Source organism: Natator depressus, chromosome 7, assembly GCF_965152275.1.
Source record: "Natator depressus isolate rNatDep1 chromosome 7, rNatDep2.hap1, whole genome shotgun sequence".
Classification (NCBI taxonomy): domain Eukaryota; kingdom Metazoa; phylum Chordata; order Testudines; family Cheloniidae; genus Natator; species Natator depressus.
Window position 1 is genome coordinate 50,223,313 of NC_134240.1, and position 25,324 is coordinate 50,248,636.

The 25,324-nt window shown below is 55.7% G+C and overlaps 1 protein-coding gene across 1 annotated transcript in view; it reads right to left on the reverse strand.

Moving 5' to 3' along the window:
- The window catches only part of MST1 (macrophage stimulating 1), a 174,622-nt gene that overhangs the window by 56,926 nt on the left and 92,372 nt on the right, over positions 1 to 25,324 (reverse strand). The window contains exon 2 of the mRNA XM_074959623.1: positions 4,790 to 4,937. Within this exon, the coding sequence (XP_074815724.1) occupies positions 4,790 to 4,937 (148 nt within the window). The remainder of the gene's footprint in view (positions 1 to 4,789; positions 4,938 to 25,324) is intronic.

The following is a 25,324-nucleotide window of genomic DNA, read 5'->3' on the forward strand; positions in this document are numbered from 1 at the left end:
TGGCGCTCCATTTCTCATTCAGACAAAGGGAGACAAATGTCAAATCTGATCAAGGAAAGAACTGGCGACACCTAGGAGACTCACAGAAAGGGGCAACAGAAAAATCACACAGAAGCAGCACACTGGAACAACAGAGCTGAGGCCTTAGCCAAAGCTGCTGCTACTAGTAACCACACTAGAGACACAGACCAGGTAGAACAAATAGAGGCAGTAACTACCCAAGGAAAAACTTTAGGCAAAGGAATAGGTACCTTGGGCTTAAGTACCCGTCAAGATGGGGATACAGAAATCCGGTCCTCAGCCAAGACAGGGAAAGATCCACAGGAAAATACAGGATTGAGCAAATTGGAGATGTCTGCTGAGCAGTGGATGCAGGTGGTCAAAGGCACTGGATAGTCCCCAGCCTGGCACAGAGGGACCTGATTCAGTTTGTGCATGAGCAAGGGCACAGAGGAAAACAGGATACTTTAAATAGGGTTAAAGATACAGGGTGGTGGCCAGGCATGAAAGCGGATATAAATCAGTGGTGTGATAATTGTTTGCAGTGCGCCATGGTTAATGTTGATTGCAAGGTTCAAAAAAATGCATTGGGGCACCAAAGAATAAAGGGTCCCTGGTCCCGGATTCAGATAGATTACATAGGCCCTTTACCCACCACCAGTAGAGAGAATAAATACTGCCTGGTAACAGTAGATCCTTTCTCCAAATGGGTGGAAGCCAGCCCTACTAAAACCAACACTGCCTCGGTCACTGCTAAGAAGCTCTTTAACATGGTTTTCTCAAGAATGGGAATTCCCAGAGTTATTGATTCAGATTTGGGATCCCATTTTGTGGGAGATGTTATGTAAGAGCTATGTAAGGCTTTAGGCATTAAGCAATGTTTCCACATAGCTGGACACCCTGAGTCCTCTGGACAAGTTGAACAAACCAATCGCACTCTAAAGGAAGCTTTGAGAAAACAAGTAAAGACCTCAAGGAGGGATTAGGATGAAAAGCTACCAAGAGGGCCAGTGCAACCACTAGGCGAAGTAGGCGGTCGCCTAGGGCACCAAGTGGTTGGAGGCGCCAAAAAGCAGTGCCCTGGCTTGGCAGGGAGGAACCGCCTTCCGGCGGCACCGGAGAGCCAGAGCATTGGCTTGCGGGGGCAGCGAGCCCCAGCCATGGAGAAGCCGGCGCGGCGCAGGGGGGCAGCAGCCCTGAAGAGGCAGCGGCGCTGCTAGTGGGGAGCAGCCCCTCCTGCCCAGGCTGCGGCCCAGTGCCCCACCCCCCGGGGCTCCTGCAGGCTGCAGCAGATGCATGCGGGCGGTGGCCCCCGTGCACCCTCCAGCTCCCCCCTCACCGTGCTCGGGCTCTGCGGCTCCCAGGCATGTGAGCTACGGCCACCCCTCCCACTGCCACAGCACTCTGGGGGGGAGGGGCTGTGCATGCGGCAGCCCGGCGCATGTTTTGCCTCCACGTGGAGCCAGCGTCTGACCGGCATGGGCATGGTAAGGGGAGTCCCGGGGGGCAGTCAAGGAGCAGGGGGAGGGTTGGATGTTTTGGGAGTTCTGCGGGGGGCCTGTCAGGGGGAGGGGGTGTGGAGAGGGATCGGAGCAGTCAGGGGACAGGGAGCGGGGGGGTTGGATGGGTCAGGAGTTCTGGGGGTCCTGTCAGGGGGTGGGGAGTGGTTGGATGGGCCATGGGAGTCCCGGGGGTCTGTCTGGGGGTGGGGGTGTGGATAAGGGTGGGGACAGGTAGGGGGTAGGGTCCTAGGGCGGCAGTTAGGCTGCAGGGGAGTCTCTAGGAGGGGGCAGTCAGGGGACAAGAAATAGGGAGGCTTAGGTAGGGGGTGAGGTTCTGGGGGGCAGTTAGGGGCAGGGGTCCCGGAGGGGCAGTTGGGGACAAGGAGCAGGGGGGATTGGAGGTTCTGAGGGGGGCAGTGAGGGGGTGGGAAGTAGGAGCGAGTGGGTGGGGGCGGGGCTAGGGCAGGGCTCTCCCTCCCCCATCCTCTTTTTTGATTGTTTAAATATGTGTAAGCAGTGTCAGGATGAGTTCCACCCTGACATCTGGTGGTGAGGTGTGGCAAGTTGTGGAAAAGAACTTCAGGGGTTGATCTCATTTGCATAGGCACACCCACCCCACCTAGAATGAGGCCATAACTGCCCAAATGGTCACTTTGGCTGTTGTGGGATCCCCAGTGTCTCTGTTATTGGGGCGGGAAGAATAAATTGTTATTACCCTGATTATGGGAACTGTGCTTGGAACTGTACTTGGCCTTTTGTTATGATGGAGGGACTCACCATCAACTAAGTAGCACTCGCTAGGCAAGGGACATGGGTTCCAAAACTCTGTGAATTGAGAGAGGCTTGAGACAGGTATTTGTACCTGGTGGTGTGGGCCCATTTGTGAGGGCCTGAAACACCAATTGCACCTCTGTCTCTCTCCACTGTGGAATGTCAGAGCTAATTTTGGGTCTATTAAGAGTCTTGCTACAGGTCCTGTGCTAAATTCACTTTGGCCTTATGGTGCACCAGCACGAAGGCGCCCACTACTATGAGCTGAAATCACTGAGAGCTGGAATCACTGAGCACTGTGTCAAGTAGTGGGGAGCCGAAAGAACTAGAGTGCAGTGGTGCTGTTCGTGGATAGGCTGGTGGAGTGTTCGTGAGACGGCGAGGCGAGCTGTGCAGAGTGGAGCCGTTCGTGAGACGGTGAGCTGAGCAGAGCTGTTTGTGAGACGGCGAGCTGTGCAGAGCGGAGCTGGTTGTGAGAGAGCGGAGCGGAGCGGAGCGGAGCCGAGCCCTGTGGGGCAGTCAGCTTCAGTACATGTAAGGTGCCCCTTACCTCCTTCCCCCCACACACAGGCACATTTTAGCCAGACTGGGGAGCAACACTCTGCAGATGAACTTTTGAGCTCTGGGGCTGGACTTTTTGAACTTTGGGTGATTTGTGGATTGCTGGACTCAAGAGACGTTTGGGTTCTGGGACTCAAGAACCCAAGGGAAAGGATGTGGCCCAATTTGCTGGGGTGGGTCTTTGCTCATGGTTTGGTTAATGAACACTAGTTGTGGTGTTTCCCCAATTTAATGCTGATGTCGTTTACCTAAAGATTCTCTGCTACACCGAGACTCTGTGCTTGCGAGAGGGGAAGTATTGCCTCTTTGAGGCGCCCAGGGGGTGTGTAACATTTTCCCAGGTCACTGGGTGGGGGCTCGAGCCAGTTTTGCATTTGCTTTGATGAGAGGGAACCCCTGTGTACTGAACCCGGCCCTTGCTGCTATCAACTTGGCCTGGCAGAAGGGTTACATATGGTAACCCAAGGGGAGCCGGGGGGGTGGGCGCATGGGGGCTGGCATCCGCATGCATCCGCTGCAGCCTGCAGGAGCCCCCGTGGGGGAGGGTGCTGGGCCGCAGCCTGGGCAGGGGCGGGGGGCGCAGCTGCTCCCCGCTAGTGGCACTGCCGCCGTTGCAGGGCTGCTGCCCCCCTCGCTGTGCCGGCTCCTCCATGGCTGGGGCTTGCCACTGCCGCAAGCGGGACATTCTGGCTCTCTGGTGCCTCCGGAAGGCGGCTCCTCCGTGCCAAGCTGCTGCAGCGGCCCAAGCCCAGCAAAGCCAGTGACTTGGGGTGGGGGCCGCGGGGGTGGGGTGGGGTGGGGAGGGGAGGGCTCGTGAGGGGGCTGTGCACCCTCCAGGGGAATTCAGGGGGCAGGAAGGGGGGAACCTGGTCTGGGGAGCAGCCCCTGGGCACAGCTGGCCCCTGGGCAGGCTGGCCCCTGGGGTCTATAAAGGCTCATTGAGATTTGCCCCTCAATGAACCAATGTCTGGGGGGGTGGGCTGCAAGGTGGAAGTTTTGCCTAGGGCGCAAAATAGCCTTGCGCCGGCCCTGGCTACCAATCATCTTAATGGCTCTAATAGGCTCTAAGGTGATACATGGGTACACTCCCTTTGAAGTTATGACTGGAAGGCAAAGGCACATGCCTGAAAGTTGGTGGTTGGGAGTGGAACTGCCTAGTGCCTGGGAAGATGGTAACAGATGAATGGGTACAAACGCTAGTAGAAACCGTAGCTGCTTTGCACAAGCAAGTGGCAGCACAGCTAGGCATAGAACAGCAAAACACAGACAAAAAACTAGCCAATCAGAGTGGCTACAGGCAGAGTTCTTCTCCCACACCCCAGCAACACACAGCCATTCTCAGAAGCGGGGGAGAGTTGCAAACAGCTCACGGCCCCCATGGGAAATGGGGATGGGACAGTGACCTATGTTCCCTCTATTTGTGCACATAACAAAATGCTTTCCACACATGTGTGGGAAAAATTAGAGTGAACACTGACAGTGACTCTGCCATCCTGCTCCTGCCTGGGCAGGTGTGGGGTGTGAGCAGTCCCTGGATTCCCCATCCCCACCTGGGAAGGGGGAGAAGAGTCTCTCTGCAGCCCCTGGCCTGGGAGAGTGGGGGTGAGGAACCCTAGGAGGAGCAGATGGGATTTGGGGGGGGAAGGACTGATTGAGAAGTTGGGGACAGGCAGAAGTAGGGGGACAGCTTCTGCTGTGGGGGTGACAGAATCCCCTCCCCCAGTAGATCTGGGAGAGTGGGTGACACTGATTGTCACCCACACACAGGAGGGGAGGCAATAATTGACAGCCTGTGCAAAACGTGGGGTAGCCTGCTCTCCTGAGCTAGCACTTGGGGGTCCAGCTCCTGAGAAGGGCAGCATTGCCCTGCTCATGCATCACACAGGGGAGCTCACACACATGCAGCCACACACACTTGTATGCACCCCTAGCTGGGCCCCCATCACCCCACTCACCTGCAGTCCAGCAGCACCGTGCAGCGCCTGGCACACTCCTCGGTGTCTGCAGGCTCCTCCTGCTCCGGACCAGGGCCTTGCTGGCTCAGGGAGAGCAGCTGGGTGGCTTTGAGCCTCTGGAAGTCATTGAGAGGGGAGCGCTGCTGCCCTGGGGGACACAGCGAGAGACACATTCCTGGCAATCACATGGCTGGGGGTGCCCAGCTTTGGCCTCACTCATTGTCCTGGGCATGGAACCAAGAGGGGTCTGGCGAAGCAGTGGGGCCAGGGAGGCAGAGGTGCCTGGGCAGGCAGCAGAGCTATGGACAGACAGCGGGGCCATCAGTGGGGCCGGTGGGCAGGCAGAGGCAGGGCTAGCCTTACCATGAGGCGAACTGAGGCAGCCTCTCCGGTGCCAGACTTTGGGGGGGCACTGCTAGGACCCAGAGTGTAGAAAATTGTACCTGCTGCTGGTACATATGTATTCTCTCTGCTCTAGATGCACAGAGATGGTGGAGTGCTGTGCTGGAGGAAGGAGGGCACAAGAGACATAACAGGCAGGCAGGAGAAAAGGTGAGAGGGAATAACAGAAAGCAGCAGGAGCTGCAGGGAGAGAGAAGAGGAGGAGCCTCTTATGTACCTCTCTAGCACTCCCAGGACCCTGGACTGATTAACACCAGCTTCTCAGGGAGCTTCCTGTTTCCTGCTGCTTCCCTGAACCCAGTTGAGGAGAACGGGCAGTCAACTGAAGTAGTAGGAGCCGGTTAGGCCCTTAAGATGCTGATATCTTCCCTCACTCAGGCCCAGCTACCAGCCTGCTTATTTGTCCACTTCAGTTGAGTGTTGAGAGCCACTATTGCTGGCACAGAACAGCAGTCATGAGTGAAAGAAGAAAACGCTCCTCTAGGGCAGCATTTAGAAAAAGAAAGGAAAGGAAGCTTTTCTATCTAAGCAGGAAGGAGCTCTCCTGAGATACATAAACACAATCACAGTGAGCCTTCCGGCCCTGGTGAGGATGTGAGTGGTGACAAGATGCCTGATCTTCCAGTTAGAGTGCAGGTGACCTGGCAGCTACTGCAGCATCCATATCTCCATCTCAAATGGATGTAACCATGCACATTCCTGAAGAAAAGTGTAGATCAGAGAAGAGTGTGGTGGAGGTGCAAGAAACAGCTGCTGCCGAGTTTAGTTCCTTAAATCCAGATGATCCAGGACTGTGGACCCACTTGAGCAGTAGCCTGAGGGACTTCCTTGTACTGCATGGGCCACAGCAAGTGAAAAACTTCATGTTCCCCAAGGACAATGAAAATAGAAGTTTCCATCCAACACATTACTGGTGTGAAATCCCCAATGGTGACAAAGTGGAGAGGCCATGGCTTATGTACTCAAAAATCCAGAATGCTGCATACTGTTTTTGTTGCAAACTCTTCCAGTCTAATGTTTCAGCCACATTGGGTTCTACAGGAACAAAGAACTGGAAAAATCTGGCTAGAAATCTGGCATGCTATGAGAAGGCAGCAAATCACCAGAGAGCATTCCATAGGTGGAAAGAGCTTGAGATGAGACTAAGGTTAAAGGCCACCATAGATGATCAGCATCAAGAGAAGATTGCATCAGAGTCTCTTTACTGGCAAAATGTTCTGAAAAGGCTCATTGACATTGTGAGAATGCTTGCTACCCAAAACCTAGCACTGCGTGGCACTTCAGATCAGCTGTATATGCCAAACAATGGAAACTTCCTTAAAATTGTGGAGCTGATGGCTGAGTTTGATGCTGTACTCCAGGAGCATCTAAGAAGATGCAAATTCCACTCTTTTGGAAAAACAATTCAAAATGAGATCATAAAGTTACTGGCAACAAAAGTCAAACAGAAGATTGTGGCAGATCTGAAGTAGCAAGATATTACTCTGTTATTCTGCACTGCACATCTGATATCAGCCATACGGAACAAATGACTTCAATGGTGCATTTTGTAACAACAACAGAACCTAGTGAAAGTGTCCCTGCAATGGTGACAGTCAGAGAGCATTTTCTAGAATTTATTGACATTGATGATACTACAGGAGCTGGTATGACAAATGTGTTTCTTAAAAAGCTGGAAGATACGGGAACTGCGATAGCTGACATGAGAGGTCAGGGCTATGATAATGGTACCCACATGAGAGGAAAGAACAGAGGAGTGCAGACATGGATCTGAGAGTTAAACCCTCGAGCTTATTTTGTCCCATGCAGTTCTCATTCATTGAACTTGGTGGTCAGTGATACAGCATCAGCCTCTAGTGAGGTTGCTGAGTATTTAATGTAATTCAAAGCATCTATGTATTTTTCTCTGCATCAGCTCATCGATGGCAAATTTTGAAGCAACATCTGGGAACATCCTCTCTGACACTGAAACCACTGAGTGCCACATGATGGGAAAGTCGAGTGGAGGTGATAAAGCCTATCAAACACCAAATTGGGAAGATAGATGATGCCATAGTTGCCATTATGGAGGATAATGCTATGACAGGAACTGTTTGTGGGAGAACAGTGGCAGAGGGAAATGGAATCACCAGAAACATACATAACTTCAAATTTCTGTGTGGCTTAGTGTTGTGGCATGACATACTGTTTGAAATAAATGTTGTAAGCAAGAGACTCCAAGGTGTTGACCTTGATATATCTGGAGCAATGGAACAACTGGACAAAGCAAAGTCACACCTACAGTCTTACCGGTCAGATGAGGGATTTCAAAATGTTGTGAAGAGTGCACAGAAGTTGGCAGAGGAACTTCACACTGAAGCTATTTTCCCACCCATTCAAGAATACAAGAGTCACCAAAGAAGACATTTTGATTACGAGGCATGGGATAATCCCATAAGAGACCCCAAACAACAATTCAAAGTTCAATTCTTTAACGAGGTGCTAGATTGTGTAATACAGTCAGTTGAAGAACCTTTCATGCAGCTCAAGGAACACAGCAGTATATCTGGGATGTTGTATGATATTCCAAAACTCCTCACTATACCTGAAGAAGACCTACACCAGCAATGCAGGGCACTACAGACAGTGTTGACACATGATGACATGCATGATATTGATGCAAGTGATTTAGGTGATGAACTGAAAGCCCTTTCAAGATATATTTCAGCAGAATCAACTACAAAGGCTGTTCTGGAATATATGTGCTGTGACAAAGTTCCTCCTCTACCTTGGTGGGTCTTGCACTTATTGGCGGATTTGCTCGCCTCGGAGATTCATGGCTGCCTTTAGTTTGGCCGTTTTCATGAACCCACAGTCCAGGTCAACCCCTCCTGTGTCTGATCAGGAGTTGGGAGGCTTGGGGGGAACCCGGGCCCGCCCTCTACTCCGGGTTCCAGCCCCGGGCCCTGTGGAATGCAGCTGTCTAGAGTGCCTCCTGGAACAGCTGTGTGACAGCTACAACTCCCTGGGCTACTTCCCCATGGCCTCCTCCCAACAGCTTCTTTATCCTCACCATAGGACCTTCCTCCTGGTGTCTGATAATGCTTGTACTCCTCAGTCCTCCAACAGTATGCATTCTCACTCTCAGCTCCTAGTGCCTCTTGCTCCCAGCTCCTCACACACACACACACCACAAACTGAAGTGAGGTCCTTTTTAAACTCAGGTGCCCTGATTAGCCAGCCTTAATTGATTCTAGCAGCTTCTTGATTGGCTGCAGGTGTTCTAATCAGCCTGTCTCTCTTAATTGTTTCCAGAAAGTTCCTGATTGTTCTGGAATCTTCCCTGTTAGGAGACGGAATCGTTTCTTTGCTCGCTCCTGAGCTATCTGCTTTCCTTTCTTTCCTGAAGCCCCCTGGCCCAGATTTTTCACACTTTTCCTTTTGCTTAGTTTCCCCCCCCGCGTTTGGGCCGGACGCTTTGTTTTTTTGGTTTTGTTTTCTCCCGCTTTTCTGAGCTGCGTCAGTGTGCTGGCCGGTCGCCAGCACCCCCCCCCAAACGCCTGCTTTTGGACTTTGCTCTTTGCTTAATTGAAACCCCCAGAGGAGGGGGGGAGGACTGCCGACCCGCTGTCCAGAGAGGGGAGTGGACGCCCCCAGACCCAGCCGTTTTGTTTTTTGCCTGGACTTTTTTCTTATCATTACAACATTCCTAGCTGCCGAGAGCCTTGGGACAGAGCCAACAGCTGCAACAGATGCCAGAGGCCGGAGAACTCGCCCGAGCAGTTATAAATCATCGTGGAGAGAAGCCGTAAGACTGAGGGATTTCCTTTGAATTATACCCTCGGGGGGGGGTTTGACTGCGTTCCAGCTGCGTCTGTGGCGGCACAGGGGTGTAGCAGGGAGCTACCCCCAGATCCACCGGTGCCCCCAACCCCCCCACCACTACTACGACTATCACGGCCCCCGCTGCCTCGTCCCTGCTGGCAATCTGCCATCTGCCTTCGGATCCAGCTGTTTGCTTTGGACTTTGCCTTTCGGACCGGGCATAACAACCAACCAAACGAGACTCTTTGGACAATTGTGGTGGGTTGTCCTCCCTCCACCCCCACCCCCCGGATTGTTTATCCCATAGTTTACCCCTACTACCGGACCCCGATTTTTGCCCCCCCCCCTTCTTCCGGTGTCTCCCTGTCTCTCCCTGCTTACAATGGCAGAGATGGAGAGACGCAAGGCCCCTCCAACGAAATTGGTTGTCCCTTCCCCATCTACCCCCCTGCCCACCCCTCAAGATTTTCCCACCGCCTCCATTGTTAGAACCCCTGCCCCCGCCCCCGCTGGGGCCTCGGCAGTGGGAGGCACCGGGGCAATTACTACTGCTGCTTTGGTTCTTGCCCCATTAGATTCTAGGAACCCCCCCCCAGTTCGACGGAAGGGTCGGGGCGGGCCGAAAGGAAAGGGCCCCGCTAAAGCCGCTGGGCCCTCCATGGCAGAGGCCGCCCCCACCACTGTGGCCTCATCATCGATCGTGGCACCCCTCCCAGCTGTTCCCTCCACCAGCTCTGCGACCGTCCCTCCCCCGGCCCCCAGGACGTATGCCCGGGCGGCGGCAGGCTCCCCCTCGCCTGCCGCCTCCTCATCTCGCCCACCCACTACCTCCGCTACCATCACTAGCGCCCGGGGCCCTCTTCCCGCCCTGACCAGGAAGCACGGTGTCCGTTGCCTCCTGGTGCCCGCCTCGCCCCACGTGGAAGCATACGTGCAAGCGTTGGCGAAGGTGGTAGGACCCATGGCCATTGTGGCGGCCTCCAAGATGTATGGGAAGGTCGTTTTCTTTCTGGCTTCGGAGACTGCCGCCCAGGAGGCGGTGGAGAAGGGCCTAGTGGTGGGAGGGGTGTTTATCCCCCTAGAACCGCTAGAAGATCTGGGCGTTCGCCTCGTCCTCACCTCCGTTCCTCCCTTTTTACCTAATGTTGCCCTGTTACCCGCTCTTTCTGCCCTGGGAAAGCTCGTCTCTGCTATCAGCCCTCTCCCGTTAGGCTGCAAGGACCCCGCCCTCCGTCACGTCCTTTCGTTCCGCCGGCAAGTGCAGATTTCACTGCCGGCGGGGGTGCGTGACGGAGAGGCGCTTGAGGGGTCCTTCCTAGTTCCCTACCAGGGAGCCCGCTATAGGGTCTTTTATTCCACCGGAGAGGCCCGGTGCTACCTCTGCCGCTCGGCGGGGCATGTCCGTAGGGACTGCCCTTTGGCCCGGGGGAGAGGGGCACCTGAGACCCCCGAGACCCGGCAGGATATCGGCCCTGTCGTTGCCGACACCCCTGGCCACCCGGCACCTGAAACCACCCCTCCTCCCACCCGATCCAACGCTGCCCCCGTCCGGGCCCAAGAGGTATCTTTCCAACAACGCCCGGGCGACCACGGGAGTCCCGCTCTTGCTGTAACCACCTCGGCAGAGCCTCCGGAGGAGAGTGTGGCACAGCTATTACCAGGTGCAGGAGAGGGCTCGCCCCAAGGAGAACCCCCCGCCCCTCCTGCTGCCTCACCGCTACCCTCCCGAACCCCTGAACCTTTGCCTCCGCGCCCCGCTCCGCCCCCTGCTTTTCAACCCCCAGATGATGCTATGGAGGGCTGGACTGTAGTCCAGGGGAAGCGAGGCAAGCGGAGGGCTCGAGCCCCGCTGCATCCATCTGACGCGGAAGCCCCCCGGAAGACCAGGAAGGGAGGTACTGACCTTGAGCCTCCCGCCTCGGCCACGAGTGAGATCCATTCGCTGGTGTTGGGAGGTGAAGATAGACTGGCATTGGAGGGAGGAATCCCCCCTCCGCGAGGGACCCTCCCCTCCGAAGCCCCGGAGGAAGCCCCTTCTAACCGGACACCACCTGAACTCCCTACGAACCCCGACGTGACCGTTGAGGCGGGCCCTAGCGGAGAGGCCCCCAGGGTAGTAGGAGTCGGCCTCTCCTCTGTGTATGCAGAGATTGAGGCCCTAGATTTGACCCCGGTCACCCAGGGAGGGGATGATTTACTGCCGGCCAGCCTCGTTTTAGGCAATCTCACCCCAGGCCCCCTTTCCCCATGTTCTCTCCCCCTGACTGCCTTTCCGGGTGAGCACCCCACGGAAAGTGGTTTATCACCTGATGCCATGGCTGCCACGACCACCCCGAAGCCAGCATCTAGCATTGCTCGGAGCCCCCTCCCTTGCCCCTTAACCCCCGACCCTGCTCAGGAGGCATCTTCTTTTTGCTGCTCGCCTCCTGAAGCCCAGGGCCTTACCTCTGCCCCTGTCCCCACCCCTGTCCCGGTTCAATTTCCCTCCTCCTGCAAGGCTACTGCCGCCCCTGGGGTTATTTCTTTTCCGCCTTTTGCAGACCCCCCCCAGGGAGCAGTCTTTACGTTTTCTAGTTGCGATTCATTAGGAGCTGCGCTTTTCCCCCTGCCATCCCCTTCCACTCCAAGGCACGAGATGGATTTAATAACCCCAGCCTGTCAGACGCCCCGTCGGCGGTCCGCACCCTGCCTACCCGCCTTAGCGGACCTCGAGGCTGTATTAAGAACCCCATCGGGGAGTACCCCGGAAACCGTAACCCCATCCCCCCATGAGCTGCGGCATGCACTACGGCAGTTCTTAGAGCACACCCGTGGTGCCCGCAATAGGGCACAGCTGGCTCTCCAGCGATGGGGGGACTTCGATCAACTTGTTCAGGCCGCAAGGGCCCTTATGAAGGAGGGCAGAGGGCAAGGGAGGCGCGGTGCTGCGGCCTACGAGCGGGCCCGCGGCTTCCGGAAGGAGCTACTTACTTATGGGATGGGACACGGGTTGCTACGCGACCCGCCGGGGGCCATGAGCACCCCCACCAATGAGAACTCCCCACCCCCCCGGCCCTCCGCATGACACCTCTCATTATTGTAACCCTGAATACCAGGGGCTGTAGGATGGCTCTCCGCAGGTCCCAGGTGCTCTCCTACCTTCGGGAGGGGGGGTACTCTGTGGTTTTCCTGCAGGAGACCCACACGGACCCAACCGCCGAGGATAGGTGGCGGCTGGAGTGGGGGGACGGGGTATACTTCAGCCATTGCACGACCTGGCAAGCTGGAGTGGCGACCCTGTTCTCCCCCGCCCTGCGGCCCGAGGTGCTAGGGGTCACTGAGGTCGTACCGGGCCACTTGTTGCACCTCCGAGTTCGTCTGGAGGGGCTCGTGGTCAATCTTGTTAATGTCTATGCCCCGCAAGTGAGTTCACAGCGGCCACAATTCTACCAGCAGGTGTCCGATTTTCTCAGCACCCTAGACTCGCACGAGTGCCTGATCCTGGGAGGGGACTTTAACACTACCCTCGAGGAGCGGGACCGCTCGGGGGCCGAGCCGAGCCCGGCCGCCGCGACCATTCTCCGAGACATAGTCGATTATCACTCCCTAGTGGACGTCTGGCGTGACCATCACCCAGATGACACTTCCACGTTTACCTTTGTCCGGGTGGAGGCCCATCGGTCACACCGCTCTCGGTTAGACCGTATTTACCTATCCCGTTTCCATCTTTCACAGGCCCACTCCTCCACCGTGCGGCCGGCCCCTTTTTCCGACCATCATTTAGTTACCGTCACGGTCTCCCTCCGTGCGGAGGGACCGGGGCCGGCCTACTGGCACTTTAATAACAGCCTGCTGGAGGACGAGAGCTTTGTGATGTCCTTCCGGGAGTTTTGGCTGGCCTGGCGGGAGCAGTGGCGTGCCTTTCCCTCGGTGCGGCGCTGGTGGGATCTAGGGAAGGTGCGCGCCAAGCTCTTCTGCCGCAACTACACTCGGGGCGCCAGCCGACGGAGAAATGCAACGATAGAGCAGTTGGAACGGGAGGTCTTAGAGCTGGAGAGGCGCCTGGCCGCCAGCCCCGGGGACCCGTCCCTCTGCGGAGCGTGCCGGGAGAAGCGGGAGGAACTTCGAGCCCTCGAGGACCACCGGGCCCGAGGTGCCTTTGTCCGGTCCCGCATCCGCCTCCTTCGGGAGATGGATCGCGGCTCCCGCTTCTTCTATGCCTTGGAGAAAATGAGGGGGGCCAAAAAACACGTCACCTGCCTTCTAGCGGAAGACGGCACCCCCCTCACGGATCCGGAGGAGATGTGTGGGAGGGCCCGTGACTTCTACGCAAGCCTTTTCTCCCCGGATCCGACCGATCCTGGCGCTCGCGGGGTGCTCTGGGAGGAACTCCCCACGGTCAGCGTGGGCGACCGAGACCGGCTAGAGCTGCCTCTCACCCTGGCCGAGTTCTCAGAAGCCCTCCGCCGCATGCCCACCAATAAATCTCCGGGCATGGACGGGCTGACCGTGGAGTTTTACCGCGCGTTCTGGGACATCCTCGGCCCAGACCTAGTCACTGTCTGGGCTGAGTCTTTGCAGGGCGGGGTCCTCCCTCTGTCGTGCAGGCGAGCGGTGCTTGCCTTGCTGCCGAAGAAGGGGGACCTCCGCGACTTACGAAACTGGCGTCCCCTCTCACTCCTTAGCACGGATTACAAAATCGTAGCGAAAGCACTTTCGCTGCGGCTAGGGTCCGTGATGGCGGACGTGATCCACCCAGACCAGACCTATACTGTCCCGGGTCGCAGCATTTTTGACAACCTCTTTCTAGTCCGAGACCTTTTGGAACTCGGGCGGAGAGACGGTCTGTCGTTCGCCCTCCTGTCTCTCGATCAGGAGAAGGCGTTCGATAGAGTGGATCATGGGTACCTCCTGAGCACCCTGCGGGCGTTTGGATTCGGACCTCAGTTTGTGAGTTTTCTCCGGGTGCTGTACGCCTCCGCGGAGTGTTTGGTTAGGCTCAACTGGACCCTGACCGAACCGGTCAGCTTCGGGCGAGGGGTGCGGCAGGGGTGCCCCCTCTCAGGCCAGCTGTACGCTCTGGCGATCGAGCCTTTCCTCTGTCTCCTCCGCAGGAGGTTGACGGGGTTGGTGCTGCGGGAGCCGGAGCTGCGGCTGGTCCTGTCGGCGTACGCCGATGACGTCCTCCTCGTGGTCCAGGACCCGGGCGACTTGGCGCGAGTGGAGGCATGCCAAGCCATTTATTCAGCAGCCTCCTCCGCCCGAGTCAACTGGGTCAAGAGCTCTGGCTTGGCGGTGGGGGGCTGGCGGCAGGTAAGCTCCCTCCCACCCGCGCTTCAGACCATCCGGTGGAGTGCCGGCCCTCTGCTCTATCTCGGCGTTTACCTTTCTGCCACGCACCCTTCTCCGCCGGAGAACTGGCAAAATTTGGAAGGCGGCGTGATTGAGCGGATCAGGAAATGGACGAGGCTACTCCGATGTCTCTCCCTTCGGGGGAGAGCACTGGTGCTTAACCAACTAGTCCTGTCCACGCTCTGGTACCGGCTCAACACCCTAGCCCCGGCCCCGGGTTTCCTGTCCCACCTCCGGAGATTGATTCTGGAGTTCTTTTGGTCAGGATTGCACTGGGCCCCTGTTGGAGTTCTTCATTTGCCCCTGAAGGAAGGAGGGCAGGGCCTGAAGTGTCTGTACACTCAGGTCCGCGTTTTCCGCCTCCAGGCCCTGCAGAGGCTCCTTTATGGTGCAGGTAGTTCGACGTGGAGCATATTGGCGCGCGCCTTCCTACGCCGCTTCCATGGGCTCCGATATGACCGGCAGCTCTTTTATCTTTGTCCGAGAGGTTTTCCGCGAGACCTCTCCGGGCTGCCGGATTTCTACCAGGACCTCCTCCGGACCTGGAAACTGTTTTCAACCACCAGGTCTGTGGCGGCCATCGTGGGGGCAGATCTCCTCACGGAGCCCCTGCTACACAACCCCCAACTTCGTGTGCAGGCGGCGGAGTCCCGCACGGTGCGCCAGAGGTTGGTCCTGGCGGGAGTTACGAGGGTCGGGGACCTCCTGGACTACGACCGGGGGGACTGGCTGGATCCCCTGACGCTCGCTCGACGCATGGGGCTCTCCAGCCTTCGCACCCCCCGGCGCGTGCTTCAGGAGGTGGAGGCCGCTTTGACCCCCGCTGCTCGGGCTTATGTCAGCCGAGCCTTGCGCGAGGGCGCACCCCGCCCATCCTTTACCCCAGGCCCACCGGACCTTTCCATCGGGCCCCTACCCTGCCGATCCCAACACACCCCTCATCCTTTCACTGCAAGCCGGCTGCATGAATTGCAACCGGTCGGTTTTCAAGTTGCATCACGGCAATATTTATATACACTCACGCTCCATACCCTTCACGCCCGCACCCTGGTGTCCCGCCCCGACACAAAGTGGCGAGACCTCCTACCACCCTTGGAGGGGGAGCAACCTCGGTGGGCCAGCCTGTACTCCACCTTGGTCCCGAGGCCCGTCGGGGACATCAGTTGGCGGCTCCTTCACGGGGCCGTGAGCACGGGCGTGTTTTTGACACGTTTTACCTCCGTTCCAGAGACTTGCCCCTTCTGTAATGTGAGGGAAACCCTGGCGCACGTCTATTTAGAGTGTGCCAGATTGCAGCCTCTTTTTCGGCTCCTCACAAACATTCTTTTGCGCTTTTGGCTTCATTTTTCCCCTCACCTCTTTATCTATACACTCCCCATCCGTGGCCCCACCAAGTCGCGGGATCTCCTGGTTAGCCTCCTCCTAGCCTTGGCTAAGACAGCCATTTATAAGACCAGAGAGCGGAGGTTGGCTCATGAGGCGTCCTGCGATTGTAGGGCCGTTTTCCGATCCTCAGTACATTCACGCATCCGGGCGGAGTTCCTCTGGGCGGCGTCCACCGACTCCCTTGACACCTTCGAGGAGCGGTGGGCGCTGTCCGGGGTTCTCTGCTCGGTGACCCCGTCCGGTTCCCTCCGTCTGACCCTCTGATTGAGGGACAGAGCGAGAGACGCCAGCCACAGCCGTTAGCTGCTGTGAATACCATCATTATTGTTATTTAGGAGGGGTCTTATAATACATGGATGTGCCCCCCTCCCTCCCAGCCACCCACCCCGCAGCCGTGCCCATCTTGTCGGGCACTCTCAGGAGAGGGAGGGTCGGTGACCCTGGGCGCGGCACTAGGTAACTCGAGGGGGTGGAAGACCACGAGTGTCGAGGAAGCCCCCCCGCTCTAGGCCACCAGGTAACTCAGGAGGGTGGAAGACCACGAGTGTCGAGGAAGCCCCCCCGCTCTGGGCCTGGGCTAGCCTGAACACCTCTCCCTCCTGAAAGCTGTTGTGTTATACCTTCTGATTGCGTTGTTTTGTTGCTAAGTTTTTCTTTATCTTTTTGTAATCTCTGTAACTGTTACAAATAAATTTCTTTTCTGTTTCAAAAAATCTTCCCTGTTACCTTACCCAGGGAAAAGGGACCTACTCAACCCAGGGCTAATATATCTGCCTTCTATCACTCTCCTGTAGCCATCTGGCCCGACCCTGTCACAGTGCACAAATAAGATGACCACCCTCTTTCCAAATGCTTTTGTTGCTCTGCACATACTTCTAACACTTCCTGTAACAGTTGCCAGTGGCTTCTCCAAGCTGAAGTTAATAAATATGCTCCACAATGACACAGGAGAGGCTGCTCAGCCTTGCAACCATCTCAACAGAGCATAAGCTGGCCCAGACTGTGGACCTTCAGGAAGCAGTTCAAATCTTTGCAACCAAGAAGGCACAGAAAGCACCACTTTGATTATTCAAACAGATAAAAATACCAGTGTTTACTATACAGACAAGAAAAGTTACATTTGCTGTTCAGGCGTTTAAAGTTAAGTGTTACTTAAAATTTTTGAACAAGGCATTTTAAGTTGTTAGTTCTCCTTTACTGGGGTAGGTAGCAGAGCAGTACCATGATAGGAGTAGAACAGGAAGAAGGCAGAACTGAGACCTTTCAAAGTTTTGGCCCAAGCGAGGGGGCTGCCTCAGGTGCCAAAATGTTGTGGGCCGGCCCTGGGCAGAGGGGCCAGTGGACCGGCAGAGTGGCCAGCAGTGGGGCTGGCAGTGCAGCTGGGGCACATCTATGGCTGCAGCAAGGGGGCTATTTCAAGCTGTATTTTGTATCCTCTAAAATTCCCAGCCATAGTCTGACTAGCCTGTTAAGTGCCAGGCCAGGTCCAAGCTTGGGGTGCCAATGGGAGCTCCTCAGTGCCAGGGGGCCCTGATTCCATACCCCTGTATCCCACACCCCTCCCCAGAAGCTATCTGAGACATCTCAGCACGTCTCTGTCCAAAGACAGGGAAAACTGCGCCAGAGACCTGGCCAGCACTGGTCGGCCAGCCAAGCCAGGACAGAGCACATCTGAGAGTGCAGCCAGTGGCTGGGCCGCTGCCCTACTGGCTCTGCCAGCATCCCTGCCCCACAGAGCCCATGGTCTGGCCCCAGTGAGGGGCACCACTTCTCACTGGTGTCCACCTCCCTCTCTTCTCTTGGCTGGGGCCATGACCCAGCTGTGCTGGTCAGAGTCCTTTGCTCTGTGGGGCTTGAGCACGAAGCAGGGAGCGGCTGTTCCTGCCCTGCCTGATGGGGCTTTTCCCCAGGGTCTCCCCTCGGCTGCCTGCCCACAGACCTCCTTGGCGAGTGCAGGAGGGAGAGGCAAGTGCTGGGCCCCATGCCAGACCAAGAGGGGCCCCTCTGCCCTAGTTCCTGCCCCACTGGGAGGGCAGGCTTGCAGCAGGCCCTGGCTGCCCCAGGCGGGCACTCCTACCTGTGCGGAGGGCACAGGCCAGGGCAAGCAGCAGCACTGCTCCGGCCTGCATCATCCTGCTGCGCCGTCAGCCTCAGGGATTGTTGCAGAGCCTGTGCAGAAATGCGCTGGCCGAGGTTGGACTGTCCAAGCAGGGCAGTGCCCTGAGGGCCACCCCCATTTCTCCGCTCCCGCTGGGCAAATATTTGCCTCTGGGCCATAAACCAATAATGCAGCTCTGGGGAGTGGGAGGGTCACCATTCAAGGGATTCCCAGGCAGGTCACAGAGGAGCAGCCCTCACCCCCAACACACACCCAGCTCATGGGGATTTCAGCTCCCTGCCACCAAAAGCTCCTGGGCTTCAATAAACAGTCACCCCCTGCATGGCCATATTGACCCAGAAGAGCAGGTTGTGAAACTGCTCCATGCCCAGCTCCAGCAGGACTCGGCCATTCACCCCCCCGCCCCCTTTGCAATAACTGACATGATACCTAGAGCTGCCCTGCCAGGGTGGAGATGCAGCCGACCCTGGGCCCTCTCACAGCTCCAGGAGCTGTGTACTGTGGGTGGGGGCCCGAGGGGCTCTGGAGACTGCTGAGCTGGCAGGTGGCACACATGCCCTGCGTGCAGGGTGGGGGCAGCAGGGCAGTGCTAATGGGTCCCCTGGCCACTCTGGGTGAGCCAGGGCTGCAGCAGAGCCCAGAGGGAAGAGACGCACACGGCCCCACAAGGTGAATGTGAACACGCACCAGGCCAGGTCAGCAGCCAGCCTGTGCTGGAGTCAGAGACAGCCCAGGAATGTAGAGACATGAACCCACCGCAAGGAGGCAGTGTTGCTGCAGCACTGTGATACCCCCACAGGGGGGCAGTGTCTCTGCCACGCTGTGGTAATACCCCTGGGGGGGGGTGTATCTGCACACCGGTTACACCTCTATCCCACCAAAGGGAGGCAGTGTCTCTGCAGCGCTGCAATAATACTCCACAGGGGGGAAGTGTCACTGCAGCACTGCGATACCCCCACACTGGGCAGTGTCTCTGCAGCACTGCGATAATACCCCACAGGGGGCAGTTTCTCTGCAGCACTGCAATACGCCCACAGGGGGCAGTGTCCGTATAGGACTGTTTTGTCATTAATCCCCAGTGGGCAAATGTCTGTATGGCCGTGATGTCCCTAAACCACCTCCAGGAGGCCGTGTCCCCACATCACTGTCATTCAGGCGCTGACTCTCCTGGGGACGTGTCTGCGTGGCCGGGGCTAACCACTGGGCTAGCATTGCTGGGGTCAGTGGGCCCAAAGAATTCCATGCACCTCTCCCTGCAGCACACTTACACTGAACAACTGATGCTCACCATCTGGGGCCTGACGTACCACGATCTCAGCCTGTTCAGGTTCACGGCAACACGCACCATTCACTACCTGTAAAACTTGTACTAAAGAGTCAGAAAAACAGCTAAAGCCTTTGACATGCGAAGTGCTGAGTCAGGCTTTCGCTGTGACACACTCCCTTGTTCCCGTACCCTTTAGCTGGAGAGTGTTTCCTAGGAGAGCTGCTGTCTGGCCAGCTCGCAGATGGTCATACCTGGGCTTTGGGGAACAGGGAGCAGTGACCTGGGTTGGGATGGGGATAAAGTCTGACGCGTTTTTTATAGGAGACAAATCAAGCCAAAAACATCCCCGAAGGGAAAGAAGAGAGCAGCACCAAAAGAACAGGCAGCCGCTGGCTCTGGGGCTGCCTTTCACTTGCAGCCTGAGCAGTGTAGAAACACAGGCCCAGCACATGCTCTGATCAGCCATGCCGAGGCCAGGAACAAGCCAGCATCGGCTGTTCTGGCTTTGCAGGTAGTTGCCTCCCCAAGCCCAGCTCCCAGCAGAGCTTTAGAACAACCTCTACGAAGCTTTTACAGATGCCTGCCTTATAAAACATCAAAAGTCGAGTGGAGTGAGGCACTACCTGCAATGGGCCTGCCATGTGATCAGGACCAAATAGAGAATTTGAACACAGAGTGAATATCATACAATGAACAAATTAAGATTTGACTTCAACTTCTTCTTTATCATCACTAGTGGTTCAACCCAATTTTTGTGCTATATTTCCTGGGATGAAAGAAGTAGAAATTTACCTCTTTCTATTCCCAGTCACAACAGCTACAGCTGAGCATCCTTTTTCATCATTGAATAGAATTTTGTGTTCTGAAAGAAGTTGCCTTCTGCATGATCATGAGCATATCATGAAGAACTGGAAGTACTGGACACATGAAAAGCCACCAAAATGAACACACTGCATTTGAGAAGTTCATTAACAGAGTTGTGCAAAATTACAAGAAACCAAGAAGGATGTAGATATAGTGCTTCATAGTAGGTTTGTGTAGCCAACTTTACTTTGTGTGATGATTTAAAAACATGAGTTAAAGCTAATAAAATGGTAGTGAAACATTTTTCAGTTTTTACTATGGTGCCATACAGCCCACCTTTGCCCTAATAGTCTCACCCCTCATTGGTCCTCCCCCCCCTTATGTTTTTGAACACCCCCCCTAATTTCAATTCCTGGGAAAAACACTGCTCCTACTGATGTCAGGGAACTGTGAATCCCGTTGAGTTTGGAATTTCACGATTAACTGCACTGCCATTCGTGATGTGCTACTGACAGCTAGCAGAGCAGTGGAGAGCAGGGTGGGACCCATGCTTTCACACAGAGATGGCAAGGTGAACAGCAAACAAGGGCTGTTGAAAAATGCCACAAACCAAAGACGGAAGCACATGGAATGCTGGGGTGGAAAGCATCGTGGGACATTGACTCCAGACCCATGATGTGCTGCAATCCACTACACCTTCCTAGAAGACCTAGAGGCAGAAGTGTGAGATAGCTACTGTAGCAGTGCACTGTTCTCACTGTTGATGCTACTGCCCCAAGTGTGTATGCGCTCTGCCGACAGAGGAAGACAGTGTGAACATGAAACAACAATTGTCTTTCAGCGCTTTCTGATCGTCGACAAAACTTTTGCCGACAAAACTCTGCAGTGTCATGGAGGCCTTACTAGCTGTTCATGTGATCTTAGCTTTGAAGCTCTTGCAGGCATGGTGAAAGTTCTATCACCTATAATTTTACATGACCCATTCATTATTTACAAAGCTCATGCCATATGGCCAACTGGTGAATCATACGGTGGCCTGTGTGGGTCAGTGGCAAGGTACTGCCTTTGTCTACAAATGATCACAGGTTCATTTCCTGGCTAAATTGTGGCAGAAGTGGGAAAAGCTCACTGAGCTGTGCATCTCAAATCTCACTGTGACCATTAGGCACTTCCTCCCATGGCCAGCTAGCAGCTGAAGAGATGTAGGAAAGGGCTCCTCTTTGGCATGGGAATCGGCAGCAGGTCAAATCCTGATTCACCTCTTGCAGGAGTAATAAAAATTCTCCTGCCTCTGGACTTATCATAGAATCATAGAATATCAGTGTGACAAAGCAGGACTGTTCTTAATGCTTCCTCTGAATATTGTGGGGGTGCCTCAGTTTCCCCTATGCAGTTCTTAAGTATCTAGGTGGTGGGATAAGGGTGTTTGATCATTGCAGAGCCCTAGAGGGCAGGTGTGTGCAGGGGTCTGGACACAGTGAATGGCCAACACCCTGTTTCCTGGCAACTGGTGGCCTGGGCCCTTCCTCCCTGCGAGGTGAGAGCTAAAGGGTTGGAGAACAAAGGAATCAGGTGACCTTCTGGCCCAGGAAGGGGACAAAGCCCAGAGGAGGAGGGGCGGGAGAGAGTTTCAGTTTGGGGCTGGCTGGGGATGTGGAGTGAAGTGCAGACGTGGTTGTCTGGCTCACTGCCCCCCAAAATGGTCCCAGCTGAGGGGTCCTGTTCTCTGCACTTACAAGCTCTGTTTTAGACCATGTTCCTGTTGTCTAATAAACCTTCTGTTTTACTGGCTGGCTGAGAGTCATGTCTGGCTGCGAAGTTGGGGTGCAGGACCCTCTGGCTTCCCCAGGAGCCCGCCAGGGCGGACTTGCTATGGGAAGCGCACAGAGGGGCAGAGGATGCTGAGTGCTCTGAGGTCAGACCCAGGAAGGTGGAAGCCGTGTGAGCTGTGTGTCCTGAAGACAGTCTGCTCACAGAAAGGAGACTTCCCCAGAGTCCTGACTGGCTTTGTAGGGAGCAGTTCCAGAGCATCGCCCGGGGACTCCGTGACAACTGGTGGCAGCTGTGGGATGTACTGCACCCTGTGGATGGCGCTACCTGCAGTAAGTGACTGGGGAACAGTAAAACGAAGGGGAATTGACGAGGACCAGGCATGCTGAAGGCTCAGAGAGGAGTGGTTTCGGGGGGCAGTTAACCCCTGGGAGTGTGTGACCAGCGAGAAGGACTGTGCAGTAATGGGGTCCCCCTGCGGTGAGCAGTCTCAGGGGTGGAGGAGCCTGTGGCTTGGCCTTGGAAGAGAGAAGGACTTTTGCAGTAACAGGGTTCCCCTGGGGATTGCAGCGAGCGGTCCCAGGGGTGGAGGAGTCTGCAGCTCGACCCTGGCAAAGAAGTGGTGACCTCGAGAAGGGCTGGCACACTACGGGTTCTTCCTGGAAACCGTGGGGAGCTGAGAGCACACAGGCCTGTGAGTCCACAACAACTTGGGAACCGCGGAGTGATAGCCTATCACCATCTCCTTAAGAAGGACATTATAACCCTGTGCAAAAAGAGAGGGTTGAACATTGGAAAGTTCACCAAAGCACAGTTAATCATGCAGCTGGAGGAGGATGACCACTCTAAGGAACAGATTCCTGACCCAAATGGGGCTATAGCAGGATCTGGGAGCAGCTGGAGTGGTAGCCAGGCATCCCCAAGACTCCTGTCCCCGACCAGACGGTGGTCTTCACGATCGGGTTCCCTAACCAGGGATCGGAGATGGACGGGATTGGAGCTGAGTCCAAGAGAGCAAGAGGACTGTGAGAGACAGTGAGAGTCCAAGAAAGAGCTGCAGAAGCAGGAGCAGCATGAACTGGCGATGGTGGAGTGGAGAGGCATAGGGGACCTCCCAGGGGTGAGTGGGGATAGACCCCGGGGTGCCAGTTCTGCAGGGAACCTCGAGACTAAATTGCTGCCCCTGGTTAAGGAGGGGGGTGTGGATGCCCACCTCACTGCCTTTGAGCAGGCTGGCAATTTGAACCAGGGGGACCCTGCGGAAAAGCCCTGGTGTCAAGCTCCCTTGCTGGGTCCCAAGACTGTAGACTCCGTCAGCCAGATGGGTGGGGCTTGCTGGTCATTGGGGTTCTCCAGGATATCAGCTGTGAGACCCTGTTGTGGGGTGACTGTGTCTTTTTGGGACTGGATCCAGGCCCTGCTCCTGTAATGGCCGAAGGTTTGAATTTGAATCCAGGGAACCAATCGGCGGAGAGGGAAATGGTCAGTGAAAATGCAGAAGACCTGGCTGGCAGGGGGGAGGAGCTGCTAGGCTTGGGCTACCTGCCTGCCTGTAACCAGAGCCCCGGGGCTGGGTGGGACAGAGAGATGCTCCCTGCCCCCTTGCACACCGGAGAGGGGGCTCGGGTGGCTCACGCTGGCTCTGATGCAGTGAGGAAAGCAGTGAGCTCGCTGCCTACCCCCACTGGGACAGCAAGGGCAGCGCTGAGCACAGTGGGAGCTGAGACCCCAGCTGAGTGGGGGGAGACACAGGCAGGGCAGGTTATCTTTTGGGAGTGGCAAGGTGCTTGGTAAGGAAAGTTTGGATGAGCCTAGGCAGACTTGTGAGCTGTGGCTTTGTCTAGTCAGCAGTGTGGGAAGGCAAGGATAGTGGAAGATTAGTGTCTCTGTACCTTACCTGTTACCTGGGTGGAGAAGTGTGACAGTGAAGGAAATGTGCCTGTGTCTGTCAGGGATATTGACTTGGAGGGAGCCTTTGGAGGGAGCTACCCCTGTCTCCAAGCAGTAGTCTGTGAACAACCCTGTGTGCTGGGACAAGGGAAATGAAAGCCCAAGCTGGGTCTGGTAAAGGAGAAAGTGTGTCCGGCTCTTCTTTGTCTGTGGAGCAGACAGAAGGAGCCTTTCAGGCTGTGATGGTTGAGAATAGTGCAGTTGTCTCAGTTTCTGGATTCAACTAAAGTCCAGGAAGGGAATGGTCCTAAGTTTGTGTCTGCTAGGGAGAATGGCCCTGTAACTAGGTTGCATCCAGTTAGTGTCTATGTAAAATCCCAGAGACCAGACAATTCTGGTGCTTGTATTTTGCCTTTTGCTAGTGTGTGGTTGGGAAAGGGTGTAGCAACTCTGTCTAATCAGGGTGAGATCCTAGCCAGGGCACAAGGAGAGCATAAAGGTGATTTGATCCTGTTACCTACTGATGGTGTGGAAACCTGTAGCAAGAAAGAAAAGATTCCTGAAGTTGTGTGTGGCAAAGGGAAGGAGAATGCTTCTAACCTTTTATCTAGGAAGTCTGTAAGTTTGCCTGAAAGAGGATTGTGTAGGAATCCGCCTGATGGGCTAGAGGTAATTCTGGATGTAAGTGAGACCCAGAAAGAGTCTGTTGTTGCTCAGGGAAGTGTTCCTCTAGATCAAGCCCTAGGTGAAGAGGGTAAGGGCAGAATTTCTGTGAAGGGTGAATTGTTGCATAGAAAAGCCCCTAGGGAAAGGAATCCTCATGGTAGTCTTTGCAAGCAATTTACTGCAACTGAAGGGTGTGAAAGTGATTTAATCAAGAAAGTTTCAGTTCCTAACAGCTAGAAATTTTCTGTTGTGAATGAAGCCACTGACTTTCCTGTTGAAGGATCCAGAAGGTCTCAGATGGAGTGAAAGCTGTCCTATAACCAAGTGGCTGTGTTTGGCCAGCTTGTTGGGGAGACAAGGTTGTTGAGAAAGGAATGTCTCCATGCTAGTTCTGTAAGTGAACAGTATGTGGCCAAGGTCAAGATGGGGGCTCTTAACCAAGAAAGCCCGAATTGCAGCCTTTTCCACATTCTTCTTGTAGTGTGGGGCCCAAAACTGGACACAGTACTCCAGATGAGGCCTGACCGAATAGAGGGGAATGATCTCATCCAGTGATGAGCTGGAGCCGGTTCCCACTGGTACACTAGAACCGGTTGTTAAATTTAGAAGCCCTTTTAGAACCGGTTGTTCCGCGATGGACAACCGGTTCTAAAAGGGCTTCTAAATTTAACCAGCCAAAAGTGGCGCCTTAGGCGCCGACTCCATGGGTGCTCCAGGGCTGGAGCACCCAAGGGAAAAATTTGGTGGGTGCAGAGCACCCACCGGCAGCTCTCCACCCCACCTCCGGCCCCAGCTCACCTCCGCTCCGCCTCCGCCTCCTCCCCTGAATGCGCCGCACCGCTCTGCTTCTCCGCCCCCCAAGGCTTCCCGCGAATTAGCTGTTTGTGCGGGAAGCCAGGGCGGGCTGAGAAGCAGGCCGCGGCTTCCTGCTCAGGCCCAGGGAGGTGGAGGTGAGCTGGGGTGGGGGTGGGGCACGAGGAGGGCCACCCGTGCCGCAGCAGGTAACCCGAGGCGGCACAGGGGAACCGCTCCTTGCCCCAGCTCACCTCCGCCACCCTCAGCCTGAGTGTGAAGCCACCACCTGCTTCTCAGCCCT